The 13,755-nt window shown below is 45.1% G+C and overlaps 2 protein-coding genes across 2 annotated transcripts; one reads left to right on the top strand and one right to left on the bottom strand.

Annotated features, from left to right (window-relative positions):
• Positions 1–304: 304 nt before the first annotated feature.
• Positions 305–1,593, top strand: LOC120242931 (oocyte expressed protein). The gene is made up of 3 exons (XM_039248917.1): positions 305–554; positions 758–937; positions 1,302–1,593. The coding sequence occupies exons 1-3, from the start codon at positions 365–367 to the stop codon at positions 1,379–1,381; spliced, it is 450 nt and encodes a 149-aa protein (XP_039104848.1). The 5' UTR covers positions 305–364; the 3' UTR covers positions 1,382–1,593.
• Positions 1,594–7,197: 5,604 nt separating this feature from the next.
• Positions 7,198–8,596, bottom strand: KHDC3L (KH domain containing 3 like, subcortical maternal complex member). Its single transcript, XM_039248920.1, has 3 exons — positions 8,428–8,596; positions 8,077–8,256; positions 7,198–7,817 (listed from the first exon to the last, which is right to left on the bottom strand). The coding sequence occupies exons 1-3, from the start codon at positions 8,594–8,596 to the stop codon at positions 7,198–7,200; spliced, it is 969 nt and encodes a 322-aa protein (XP_039104851.1).
• Between the last annotated feature and the right edge of the window lie 5,159 nt (positions 8,597–13,755).

The following is a 13,755-nucleotide window of genomic DNA, read 5'->3' as shown; positions in this document are numbered from 1 at the left end:
TCGCACGAAGGTGACTTGGGGCAATGAGGCTGCCGATTCAAACCGCACCGTGAACCAGTTACGTGCTGGGGCAGGGGCCTTAGAAGCTAAGTGATACCTTACTCAGCGGAGACGACCACGGAAAGCTGCTGAGAGCCGGCTGGAACTCTAACGCTAGTTCAAAGTCCAGCAGGAAGTCGGGTGGGGGGCCCCTCAGCGCTTCCAGGCAGGGGTGCCGGGTGCCAATTGGATGGGCTCATCCGGAACCCGTGTGCGGAGTCGCAGGAAGAGGCGGGGTTGGCCGGAAACTTAAAGGGGAGCGGGAGGGGGGGGGGGCGCAGGCTTCGGGCCTCGCCGGAGGTCTGCGGGGGCTGCCGGACGTAGCATGGCAGACGACGCAGGTGCTGCTGAGGCCCAGGGGGACCGATGGACGCCAGCCCCTTCCATGGACAGAGTGCTGAGGTCACCACTTCCACCACCGCGGATTCGCACCCGGCCGTGGTGGTTTCCCGTGCAGGACCTGAGAGACCCGCTGGTGTTTTACCTCGAGGCATGGCTGGCTGACTCCATCTTCGGTGAGCCACCCTAGGTGTGGGGGGCTGTAACCCCCTCCACTCCGAAAGAGACCCTGCAGAGCAGCGCTCGCTCGACAGTCTGCTGAATTTGCAGGCCGCGTTGGACGCCAAGATGCCCACCTTCCCACGCTTCCCTTCAAATCTAGCTCCTCCTGACCCTGTTGCGCCATGTTTCCCTTCAAAGTTACTCTTTTGCTCTTTAGGCCCAGACCGAGCCATCATTCCAGAAATAGAGTGGATGAGCCAAGTCCTGCTGACGGTGGACATAGTTAACTCTGGGGACTTGGTTGAAATAACCGTCTTCGGACAGCCGCGTGTACAGAATCGGGTGAAGAGCGTGCTCCTGAGCCTGGCAACCTGGCATCGGAAACATCGTGCCCGAGGTGAGGGTCTTTGAAAACCTGAATGTGGAAGGAGCCACCGGTGAACCACCTGGCCATACCTCCTCTCTTCCAGCCTTTATTGCCTTAGGAAAACCTTTTGCAGTTTCCTAAACCCAGTGTTCTGCATGCCTCTAGTGTTCTGGGCATCCCTGTGTGAGAGGAGTGCAAGTAGGACCTTGGGAAAGCAAATCTGAGATGTTCAGCCCCCTCGCTGCCCACGCAGCCTCAGCTTGGTTTTACCACTGGGTCCAGATCTCAGGTTCAGAGTCCCCACCTGAGAAATGGTGCTGCTAGCACCTTCCCTCTTCCCCCAGCCCCCTCAATGCGGAGTACTTTGGAACAGTGAGCATTTTTCCTTCTCCAGCTGAGAAGATGAGACAACTTGAGGAGTTCTTGAAGACCCACGCATCAGGTCCCCAGACTCCTGAAAATCATGCTGCATAAGTATTTTCAGGAGCATGGTGAGAACAGTCCTGCTTCTGCTGCTAAAGTTCAAGAGAAGCACGTATGCATAAATCTCTGTGTTCTTTTTTTCCTGTGTCTTGATGGGTAGGGCTTTGATTATGATGATGCAAAAGTGAGTTTGTAGTGCCATTCCAGAAATGAACTGAAATTCCTTTTTGTCCAATGCTATACAGATCTTTGCTCACTTAAAATTAAGCAAATATATAAAAGATTGACTCAGTTCATTCATGTCTTGATGTGAGAGTTGGGTAAAAGGCTGATACTAGTGGTTTTTTATTTTTTCCTGTGCTTCTATAATTTTGAATCTACTAACCCTTGTATGGTTTTATGGCCACAGTCAGACCCCTCAGCACAGGCCCATGAATTTGCATTTCTAATTAGCTCACAGGTAATACCAATGCTTCTCCTCTGAGGCTCTCACTTTGAAGCTTGTGGTTTGGCCCCTGGGCAGCACCTACTCTGCACTTTCTTCTTGGAGTGGAGCCTGCTTCCCTGTACGTGGGTAGGTGTTTCAACATGAAGCCTGAAGCGATCGGTTCTTTATTCTGTTGGCCTTGTGATTCACCAGAGGACAGTCAGGTCCTAGGCAGCTTGACTGTTGGAAAGGCATCCTGCCGCCAAGCCAGCTGTCTCCTTTTCCTGCGAGGCCTGCACAGGTGTCCTGCATGAGCTGGGTTGTTTTTCCATTACGCATCACCATGCCAGGACTCCTTTGTGTGAAACAGCTCCAACCTCGCGCTGCCTCCACTTTCAGGAAGCAGGATTCTTTGGGGGAGAGGTTGTGGAGAGCTCTGTGGCTTCGGAGTTGGCATTGATTGAACTCCTGCAATTTCTTTACCCCTTAGCAGTAACGGATTCTAGCTGTTTGCAAGGGTTGTAAACACACACATACACAAGTCTTTTAAAATGTGCTGCTTTGGGGGAGTTCTGGTGGCTCAATCGGTTAAGCCTCTGACTTCTGCTCAGGTCATGATCTCAGTGTGAGTTCCAGCCCCGCATCCAGCTTTTTGCAGTCAGGGCAGAACCTGCTTGGGATCCTCTGTCTCCCTCTCTCTCTCTCTGTCCGTCCCCCACTCGTGTGTGTCCTCACGCGTGCTATCTCAAAAATAGGTAAACATTAAAAAATTTAAAATGTGCTGCTTTGATTACAAGTGATAGTGAACATTTTTCTACTTCATGTTTTTGTAAAAATGCTTTATTTTTTATTCATTCCTATATTCTTACTGCTTTCAACTCTGAAGATAATAAAAATTCCTATCTTTATGAGCTTTTGTAACAAATAATGGCCCATTATAACAGTATTTTCCACCCCTTTGTTTCTCAAATTTTTTGTATGTGAAAAATTTCATTTTATTTAGTTAAACTGGTTATTGTTTTCTGTCTGATTTCCACTCCTCCTCATCCCACCCCCTTACTTTTAAGCATAGGTACTCCGGCATTTATCCGTCTGCAGAAATTTGATTTAAAAAACCCTACAGGTTATTTCTAGTAGGATATTTACAAAACCATTGAACATTTTTTACTGTTATTTGGAGGAAGATTATGCTTAAAATACTCTAATTGTCTAAAAGTTATCCAGAATTTGGGGCACCTGTGTGGCTCAGTCCATTGAGTGTCCGACTTTGGCTCAGGTCATAATCTCACAGTCCTTCTTCTGTGGGTTTGAGCCCTGCATCGGGCTCTGTGCTGACAGCTCAGAGCCTGGAGCCTGTTTTGGATTCTATGTCTCCCTCTTTTTCTGCCCCTCCCCAGCTCGTGCTCTCTCTTTGTCTCAAAAATAAACGTTTAAAAAAAAAATTAGATAAAAGGTGAAATGAGATCCTATGGGTAGGCCCTTAACCCAATATGACTGGGGTCTTTCTGAGAAGAAGAAATATGCACACAGATAGGTGCATGCATGGAGAAAAGACCATGTGAGAAGACAGCAAAATGGCAGCCATCTGCCAACTAAGGAAAGAGGCCTCAGAAGAAACCAATCCTGCGGACACATTGATTTTGGACTTTCAGCCTCCACATCTTTGAGAAAATATTTAAGCCACACAGGCTGTTATTTTGTTAAGGCAGCCCTAGCAAACGAACACACATTTAGTATGGTTTTTCTCTGTGTTGCCTTTCACTATATGCTGATACAGTATTTTTACTACCTTCATAACTTTTAATAACTAAAAATAAAAATCAAATAAAATAGGTGCACCTGGGTGGTTCAGTCAGTTAAGCATCCAACTTTGGCTCAGGTCATGATCTCATAGTTCATGAGTTTGAGTCCCATGTCAGGCTCTGTGCTGATAGCTTGGATCCTGGAGCCTGCTTCAGATTCTGTGTCTTTCTCTCTCTCTGCCCCCTCTCCACTTGCTCCATCTCTCTCTCAAAAAAAATTACAAAAATTAAGTAATAAAAAAGTTGTCATCTACTTTTCAGAATTTGAGGGTAATACAAGCTCCAATACTTAGCTAATATCACATACCAGTCTATGTGCCAAGAACCTAAATAGGATGCTTCGAACATGATTGACTTGCTAAGGTCATAGAGCTAGGACATTGGGATGGATGGATGGGTGAGATTTGAACCAAAACATTGATTTCCAGGATCCAAACTCATTATACTTTCCCACTTGCTTTCATTTTCCCTCCACACCTGAATTTAGACTCATTTCTCATAGTTTTTCTTTTTAAGAGGAATTAGAATAAACTTGTTAATTGTAAAGAATAAGGGACAAGACAATGTTTTTTTTTTTTTAAAGTTTATTTTTTGAGAGAGAACCAGAGAGAAAGAAAGAGGATTCCAAGTAGGCTCTGCACTATCAGCACAAAGCCCACCACAGGGCTTGAACTCATGAACCATGAGATCATGACCTGAGCCTCAACCAAAAGTTGGATGCCTAGCCTACTTTGCTGCTGAGCCACCTAGGTGCCCCATATTGACTTTTTGTTGTTGTTGTTAGTTTGAGAGGGAGTGTGAGGGAGAGAGACAGAGTGTTAATCTCACACAGGGTCCACGATGTCAGCACGAGAGCCTGACACAGGGCTCCTTTCATCCTAATGAGCCGTGAGATCATACCTGAGCTGAAATCAAGAGTTGGATGCTTAACCGAATGAGCCACCCAGGAGTCCCTTGTTTGTCCCACTCTTAGTGATATTTTTAAAAAGCCTTGTTTTGGGACATCTGGGTAGCTCAGTTGGCTGAGCGGCTGACTTCAGCTCATGTCATGATCTCTCAGTTTGTGAATTTGAGCCCCACATCGGGCTCACTGCTGTCGGCACAGAGCCCACTTTGGATCCTCTGTCTCCTCTCATGCGCTCTCTCTCAAAACTAAAAAAAAATAAAAAGGCCCTATTTTGATTGAAAATGTGAAACAGAGATTTGGATGTGCTAAATAGTGCCAACCTGGCTTAACTAAAGTGAAGCTGTGGGAAAACCTTGAGATGTGAGGTCTACAGCTAACCTCAAAAGTTAATCTAGCTACAGAATCTATCAACAATGGACTCTCTTTCCTTGATCCCTCTAGTCAGCCTATTCAAAAACTGTACAGACTGATCTTTTTACTAGCCGCCAATAGTTTTTTCTGCAAAAAAGTACAAACCTGTCATTTCCAGACTTCTGCAGTTTTGCCTTTGTTCATTTACAACCTTTTTTTCATTGACTGCCTTGGGTCTCAGTTCCCAGAGCCTTCCCATCTAATTAATCATCTTTTAGGTTGGTAAAATATACTCTTTGAGGTGTATATAATGTACATGTAGTTTAAAGAATGAAAGGAGCACTCCAGTGTACCTTAATAGAACAAACCCAGTATTTTTGGAAGACATCTATATACATCTTTTCTCTCAACCAATTTTCTGTTTTTAAATAAGTTCCTTTATCTGGAAAACAAATGACCAAGACTGCCAATACAACACCGAGAGGCTTGTCCTCTCATATTGAAACATTCTATAAAGCCACATAGAACAGTGGGATAGGTATTGAAAAAAATAGAAAAGTGACATATGTGGACATAAGTACAAGTGTTAAAAGTGATTTCCTATAAGAGAATAGGTTGAAAAGGGCAGATAGACAGCTCTGGAGACCTTCAGCTGGGTGAAAACTCAGGGGGCACTGCTTCATGCCCTACTTTGAGAGGAGTCCAATAGGTTAAAAAAATTTTTTTGAGAGGCAATGTGAGCAGGGGAAGGGCAGAGAGAGGGAGACAATCTGAAACAGGCTCCAGGCTCCAAGCTGTCAGTACAGAGCCTTACATGGGGCTTGAACTCACAAACTGTGAGATAATGACCCAAGCCGAAGTTGGTTAACCAACTGAACCACCCAGGACCCCCTAATAGGTGTTTTGTTTTGTTTTTTAATTGAACATTTGTTCTGTATTTACTGATATTTCCCTTCTGGATTAAATAGATACATTAAGTCTTCATTCAATTGAAACTTTGAGCCTGCATTGTTTTGAGTCTTAAGTGTTTGAAGTTCACTCCACCTAGGCTTTACTTTGCCTCTTCTAAAAATAGTTAATAACTTATTATAAATTCAACTTTACATTTTATTTCCCTTACTAAGGTTAAGTGCTTAAAATTGGAGTGGTCATCTATTACTGGTGGCCAGAGTATATGATAGATATACCACTCCCTTGGTCTTTTCTTTTTCTCCTTAGTCTTTAAAGTTAGGTTTCCTTGAAACTTTTAAATGAACATTTTTATAGCAAAGATTAACGTGTGTTGTTTTATTTATCCAAGCACCCAGCTGTTCACAGTTTGCTTCCTTCTGCCAGTTACACCCTGGTGCCCAGCTTCTAGAGTAGAGCAGGAAGCCAAACATGATAAAGGTGCTGATTATCACTACAAAGACAACCATATTACAATATCTCAAATTAACCTGTACACCTTAAATTTACAGTGTTACAGGTCAGATATAGTTCAATTAAAAAAAAAAAAGCACCTGGGTGGCTCAGCTGGTTGAGCATCAGACTTCGGCTCAGGTCATGATCTCCCGGTTTGTGGGTTCCAGCCCTGCCGGTTCTATGCTGGCAACGCAGAGCCTGGAGCCTATTTCGGATTCTGTGTCTCCCTCTCTGGCCCTCCCCGCTCATGGTCTGTCTCTCTCAAAAATAAACATTAAATTTTAAAAAGTGGCAAAGAAGGCTAGCCTTCAACCTGCACCAGCGCACTAGGGGAGGAGTCTCTAGTACTGCTAGTGTCTCACTCACGGTAAACCTCACTGAGGGTGTGAAGGTCAGATGACCTCGACCAAACAAGGACCACAGCAGAGCAGTCCTGCCTCTTTCTCCCAATTTTCTCCTTCCTCACCGTCAGCTGTCCAGGCTGGGAAGTCACTCGCTGCTTCCAGCGCGACGACATGCCCAGCCAGGAGGACCGTATTGGAACCAAGTTTTTTCACCCCATATCACCTGAGAGTAGAAACGCCACAGATACAAGAAATTTTCCAGGGAGGACGGACTCGATGGGCGGGAGAAACCTCTTAACAGGCAAAACCAGATGTTTGCGGTTAAAGAACACAAGACGTCTCACCTGCCTCTATAGAGAGCTAGAGCTAGAGAGCAGCCTAGGGCAGATACTGGCTCCTGGAGGAATGGTCTCTCCCTCTCCGTTTACCTGATAATTAACAGACGCTAGGGAAATTCAGTTCTTTATTAGAATTCTTTAGATCGGTGTTTGCAAGCATTTGATAACGGAGGCAGGGACCAAGAACTATCCACACCATTCTTTCCCCAGCTTCTGCAGCAAGAAGCAGGACTTAAATGGACAGAGCTCCAGTAAGATCGTTGTCTGGCTCCTGCTCCGCGGCCGGGAGTTCTTTCATAACCTGGTAACCGGGCCCTGGGTAGCGTTCGGGGAGCTCTGCGTCGCCGCCTCATCGACTGCGCTGGGGGAGCGCGGAGAGGCCGCCTCCCGGGCTGCGTCGGGGTCCTGCTGGGTCGCCGTCTCACCGACTGCGTTCGGGTCCTGCTGGGTCGCCGCCTCCCGGGCTGCGTCGGGGTCCTGCTGGGTCGCCGCCTCCCGGGCTGCGTCGGGGTCCTGCTGGGTCGCCGCCTCCCGGGCTGCGTCGGGGTCCTGCTGGGTCGCCGTCTCACCGACTGCGTCGGGGTCCTGCTGGGTCGCCGCCTCACCGACTGCATTCGGGTCCTGCTGGGTGGCCGCCTCCCGGGCAGCCTTCGGAGAGCTTTGGGTCGCCGTCTCGCGGACTGCGTCGGGGCCCAGCTGGGTCGCCGCCTCCCGGACACACTTCGGAGAGCTCTGGGTCGCCGCCTCCCGAACACACTTCAGAGAGCTCTGGGTCGCCACCTCCGGAACTGTGTCGCGGGTCCCCTGAGTCGCCGCCTCCCGGACAGACTTTGGAGAGCTCGGTGTATCCTCCTCAGGGACAGCGTCAGGGTTCTGTTGGGTCGCTACATCCTGGGCAGGGGTCTTCTCTGAGCCTGGAAGAACAGTGTGGAGACCTTACCTGTGTCCCCTACCCTCTCCACAAAAAGATTTATCCAAATTGGCTGGGAGATTAGGGTTCGGAACCTGAGAGTGCATGGTTAATTTGGCCTTCTAGAGTCCTTGCAAGAAGGAAACCCTCTCCTGGACTGAGAGGATGAGACCGCTGCCCCGTGATATCCAGGAAGCATCAGGATCCCTACCAAGGAACCCATGGCCTGCCCAGGGTACCCCTCACTATTCCCGGTTTCATACTTTGTGACCGGAGTTGGCGATGATGGTCAGCCAAATTCATGATCATCTTGGATACATCTTTCTGGTAATAGGGCCGACCAAATATCAAGATCTCAGCCTCGCCCTCGGGGTCCCAATGATTAACGTGAAGCAGGGTCTGTGACACACACTCGACGTGTGGTATGTGCTCTCCTCCCGGACCTGTGCAGGAAGCAAAGAGGCTGTGAGGGGCGGGACTTGTTTGGGAGAGGAAGGCCGGGGTGGAGGGAGGTAGCGTTGGTTTGGGGCTAGGGCCACTGCAGAGGCTTGCTCTGGAACGCGGCCAGCCTGGGGGGCCAGGTGGGTAGGAGTTGGGGGGAAAGACCCACTCACCGAAAATCGCCTCCACCAGCCACGCCTCGAGGTGAACTGCCTTCGGACTCTTCAGGTACTCGGAGTGGAACCAATAGGGCCGCTTGGTGAGGTTACCCTGCACCTCGAATAGCGCCCCTTCTCGTTGCTCCAGCTGCACGAGCGTCGGAAACCGCTTAGGAGTGGCCATGGTGCAGTAGGCCTTGCTGCTAGTGTCCGTGCAGCTGCAAACCAAGAAGGTCAAGGTTAGTACCAGCTGCGGCAGTTGTGGCCTCGCCAGGGCCTTATTTCAAGGGCTTTTGGTAAGCCCCTCCCCATCCGCCTGGGCCTCTTCCCGAGATTGCGCGATTGCACTGGGTAGAGCACCTGGGCGCTATAGGCGGGGCCATTGGTCTGGACCCGCCCATTTCCCCAGGCGCTGCCAGCCCGAGGCTGAGCGCCTGGGTGGGGGCTTCTTATGGGAAGCAGGTCTCGGGGAGGTGAGGACAGCCCCGTAGAGGTAAGGAAAATCCAACATCTGGACAATACCTTTCAGAGAAGCCAACTGATATTAGCGGAGACACAGGTGCTTTTCAGACGGTTGTAATGGGATCGGGATTCCTGAGGGGTTGGAATGACCTTTTCATGGAAAACCTAATGAAATACATTGAGGAAGTAAAAGCTCAAGGAGTTAAAAAGGTGTTCAAGGGCTAAAGTCCCACTTTCTCGTGAACCCTGACTACTGAGTTCCCTCCTCAGAGGTCATCACATTTTCCAGCTTCTTCCTTAACCTGTCAGAGACAGCTGAGCACACCCAGCAGCAAATGGTCCATGTGCTTTGGACACCAGAGGGGAATTCATTGAAATTTTTTGGACGCCTTAATTCTCTAAGTAACATATTTCTATGTCTTGTTTTTTGTTTTGTCCAGTTTAAAACATTCCCCATCAATTGCTACTCAGGAACATAAAGTTATAGAGCTCTCGAATCAGTAGTTGGGGTGTCATGCCCATGCCCACCGGTGACAGATCCTCAGAACTCAGGTTCATCCTTGTATCCTCTGTGGGAGTTGTGCATGAGAAGTGCATGAGAAATTTGTATGTGTCTCACAGCATCAAAAGTCTTGAGACCTAAGCAGAATATGAACTAAGAGCCAAAGAAGGGCAAAATCCAGTCAAAGAATCACAGGATGGAAAATGAACTTCCATGTGTAGGCAGACTGACTAAGGGAGTGTATAACTGACACCCAAGCGTCTGGACTCCATAACTATCCCCTCTGGAGGTTTATGGACTCACTAATATAGCAACTATAAATTGAATTTTAATGTCCCATCAGTATTGCCAAAAAGAATCCAGTCCAAGAAGTAGTTCCATGAAAATCTCTAGTCTGAAATGTCTTTCTTGCACCAAATGATATTAGGATAATATATTGTTTCTGGGGCGCCTGGGTGGCTTAGTCGGTTAAGCGTCCGACTTTCGCTTAGGTCATGATCTCGCGGTTCGTGGGTTCGAGCCCCGCGTCGGGCCCTGTGCTGACTGCCAGCTCAGAGCCTGGAGCCTGTTTCAGTCTGTGACTCCCTCTCTCTCTGACCCTCCCCTGCTCATGCTGTCTCTCTCTCTCCTAGAAATAAATAAAAAAAAAATTAAAAAAAAAGGATAATATATTGTTTCTTAGTTGGGGTAGTACTTAGAGTTCTTTGCATGTTATTGTCATTATGCATGTGTAGAGATCTTTTACATCATTGAAGTTTTAGAATTGGAAATATTTAAGACAATTAAATCTAGAGTATTAATATTTAAAAGTGATCTTTCATTTATATAAAATCCTAGAATATGTGGACTAATCTATTGTGATAGAAGGCATGGAATAGTTGCCCAGGGAAGAGAATGGAGGGAGGAAGGGAATGGAAAGAGGCATTTGGAAACTCTTGGGGATGATGGAAGTGTGCATTATCTTGATGACAGTGATGGTTTCACTGGATGTGGTTTATATGTCAAAACTGGTCAGTTGTACACATTTTATTTATTAATTTTTAATCTTTATTTATTTTTGAGAGTGAGACCGAGAGAGACAGAGTGTGAGCAGAGGAGAGGCAGACATAGAATCTGAAACAGGCTCCAGGCTCTGAACTGTCAGCACAGAGGCTGACTTGGGGCTCAAACCCATGAACTGCGAGATAATGACCTGATCCTAAGTCGGACGCTTAACCGACTGAACCACCCAGGCGCCCCTGTACACATTTTAACGTAAGCAGTTTATTGTGCTTTATTCTTCAAAGTGGTTTAAAAAGAAAGGAACCATATACATAGTATTTTATATTTCTGTAATATTTTAGATAAATTTATTATATTAGGAAAACAGTTTTGGAACTCCAATTTAAAATATATAAGTAAAAAAATCAAATATATAATTAAGTAATGGATTTAGATATGTGACTGTAAGATGAAATCTTAGTTTATATTCAGTGTTGGATCACTGAGGAAAACTTCAGTTTCAATATATTCAGAAGTTTTATTTTATTTACAGGAATTATTTAGTAATTGAGAATTTCTTGTTATTTGAGGCTATTAAAGTATTTTACAATGCTCTTTACCATGTATGAGAATTTTTTTGTGTTTTTTTTCTTGTTGTTTTTGAGATTGTTTAGTTAATTAAATTTGTCTAGGAGACCTGGTGTCTTCAGTAGCCCATTAAACATAACTCTTAAAACTTTCTAGGCTTAAGAATAGGATAGCAAGTTTTGAAAGAAAAACTTGAAAGCTTAAGAAGGATGGACTAAAGGTTTGGTTTTTACAATCAAAAATTTTTTTAATGTGTATTCATTTTGAGAGAGAGAGAGAGTGCATGTGTGAGCAGGGGAGAGAGAATCCCAAGCAGTCTCCTACACTGTCAGCACAGAGCCCACGCTGGGTAGATCTAACACACTGTGAGGCTATGACCTGAGCAGAAACCTAGAGTCAGCCACCCAGCCAACTGAGCCACCCAGGTGCCTTTGGTTTTTACAGTTTTGGGAAATACTAATTTTCAAAGAAATCTCTAAACACTCCTTTGTATGCACAGAAATCACCCCCAGGGTTCCAAAGAAGAAAAAATACACCAACATCTTCCCCTCGTCTCTCAGGCTACCTGTATATATCAGACCTGGTACCCGCAGCCCCCAACTCAGTAATATGATTCTGTTAGAGTATTCAAGTTTATACTATTATGACCTTGTAAACAATATTCATAGCTGCAATATGATTTCTTGGATAAATTTTTATTTTTCTGGGTGTTATTAATTGCTTTTTTTTGTTCAAATCATCCTTTTTCTTTTTAAGATGCTTACTCTTCTGGGCACCTGGGTGGCTCAGTCAGTTAAGTGTCTGATTTCAATTCAGGTCATGGTCTCTTGGTTTGAGTTTCCTTCTCTCTTGGTTCCTGTGTTCGAGCTTCCTTCTAGGAAAGAAGCACTGTCAGTACAGAGTCTGTTTGGGGGTCTCTCTCCTTCCCTCTCTCTCTTTGCCTTTCCCCCTCTTACACTATCTCTCTCTCTCTCTCAAAATAAATAAACTTTAAAAAAATGCTTATTTTTCTATGTGCTCCTCCTTTATCTCCAGACTGCCCAACTGTGTAAATTTTCTCCTGTCCTTTCAAGCCCAGCAAGCACTTTATCATTTCATCTTGACAGTATTGCTCCTTCAGTCTTACCTGCTCCAATCTAAGTTAGTTGCTTTGCAGGCCCATCATCCTGTGGTTTACTACAGCCTTTCTGGTATTGGGTCCTGGGCTCTCAGAATCCCACGACTTTCTTTCTTTGTGCGTGTGACTGTTTGGTTTTGTTGTTATTGTTTGTTTGTTTAGTAGATTTGATAGTAGTAGCAGTAACATTTGGGCAAAAATTATTAAGCTGATAGATAATCATCTTCAAGAGGATCCTTGTGGTTTCTGCTGTGCTTATCTTTCCCACTTTGATTCTGATTAGCTGCCAGGAAGCTGAGGCTGAGCTAGCCTGATTCCAGGAAGGCAGCAGAAAATTAGAGGCAGAGTTGTGGGCACAATTAGTTCAGGCTAAACAAAGAAATAGAGACTTGCAAGCTGATAACAAGACTGAAACGTGCAGTGGAAGCATTGAAGGCAATTGTGGCAACAGATGCTGATGCCTAATGTGCTAGGTTCAGTAAGATGAGACATAGATAGTTTCAGGTGGAACTTAAGAGCATTAGGGAACAACAACAGCAACAAAACAAAAGCAAGTTTCAAGGGGATTTTTGAAATAAAATGTTTTCTTTTACTGAACCAAGGTAAAGGTGGCTTAGAGTTAAGAAGTTCACTTAGAAATTTCATAGCTGTCACCTTTCTGGCCTAATGTTCCTACCTAAAATATTGTAGTTCCTATAATTTTCAAAGGCTGTCAGATAGATTGGCTCATTCTACAGTACTTTAAAATGATAATGACATAGGCAGCTGTTTCATTATTGTTCATTGGCCCTTCAGTTTTGGAGTCTATCTTGGGTTAAAAAGTTAGCTTGAAAAAGGAGTTTGTAGTGTAAAAAGATGAACCCTTTTCATTGCTCTTTACTACTTGCCTTAACCAAATTCTTGGGAATGTTTCTGCATCTGGGGAGTGAATGGGTTTAGGGAAGGTGGTGGGAGAGTTCAGGTAAGGGATAAGGAATTTGGACCTTTAGTGGTAGTTTACCCTGGGCTGCATTCAGCCTGAGAACCCAGGGATTCTCTCACCAAACTTGTAATGTTTGAGGCAATGGTTTCATTATTTTACTTCTCTTCTGAGAGAGACTCCCTTTCATTTTGAGGGAGTAAATCCTCTATTATTTTCTGAGGAAGAATCATATTTCGAGGCCTTGCATTTTGAAATATATTTTTATTCTGTCCAATAGTTGGACATTTGGCCTTAGAAGTTTTGTTAATATTTATATTTTTATTTTTCAGAGAGAGAGAGAGAGAGAGAACACATGTGCACAACATGTGTAAGCAGGGAAGGAGCAGGTAGAGGAGAGAGAGAAGCTCTCTAGTTAGAAGCTCTGAGCATGTAGGTTTGTCTACACCCAGCATTTACTGAGGGAGATATGAGTAGAATTTTTTTGTGGGAACCCCAGTGCAGTCTCATGAGATTTTTCAGTATTCTCTCTACTGGCCGCCCTTTAAGTGAGTTCTGCATACTTTTAGAAGCAACATACACTTTTTAAGATTTAGTTTCCCTTTTTCCTTGAATTCATTGTCTTAGTTTGGATAGAAAAATTGTCATTTCAACCAAGTACTGAAATCTTAATGAGTACTTGAAGCTAATAAAAATGGTACCAATTTAAAAATGGTACTAGTAGTCCATGAGCTTGAAATCAGTCAGTGGTTATTTTTTAAATAATAACAGCTA

Source organism: Hyaena hyaena, unplaced genomic scaffold, assembly GCF_003009895.1.
Source record: "Hyaena hyaena isolate Hyena2069 unplaced genomic scaffold, ASM300989v1 scaffold_322, whole genome shotgun sequence".
NCBI classification, from domain to species: Eukaryota; Metazoa; Chordata; class Mammalia; order Carnivora; family Hyaenidae; genus Hyaena; species Hyaena hyaena.
This window is presented reverse-complemented; position numbering and strand designations above follow the sequence as displayed.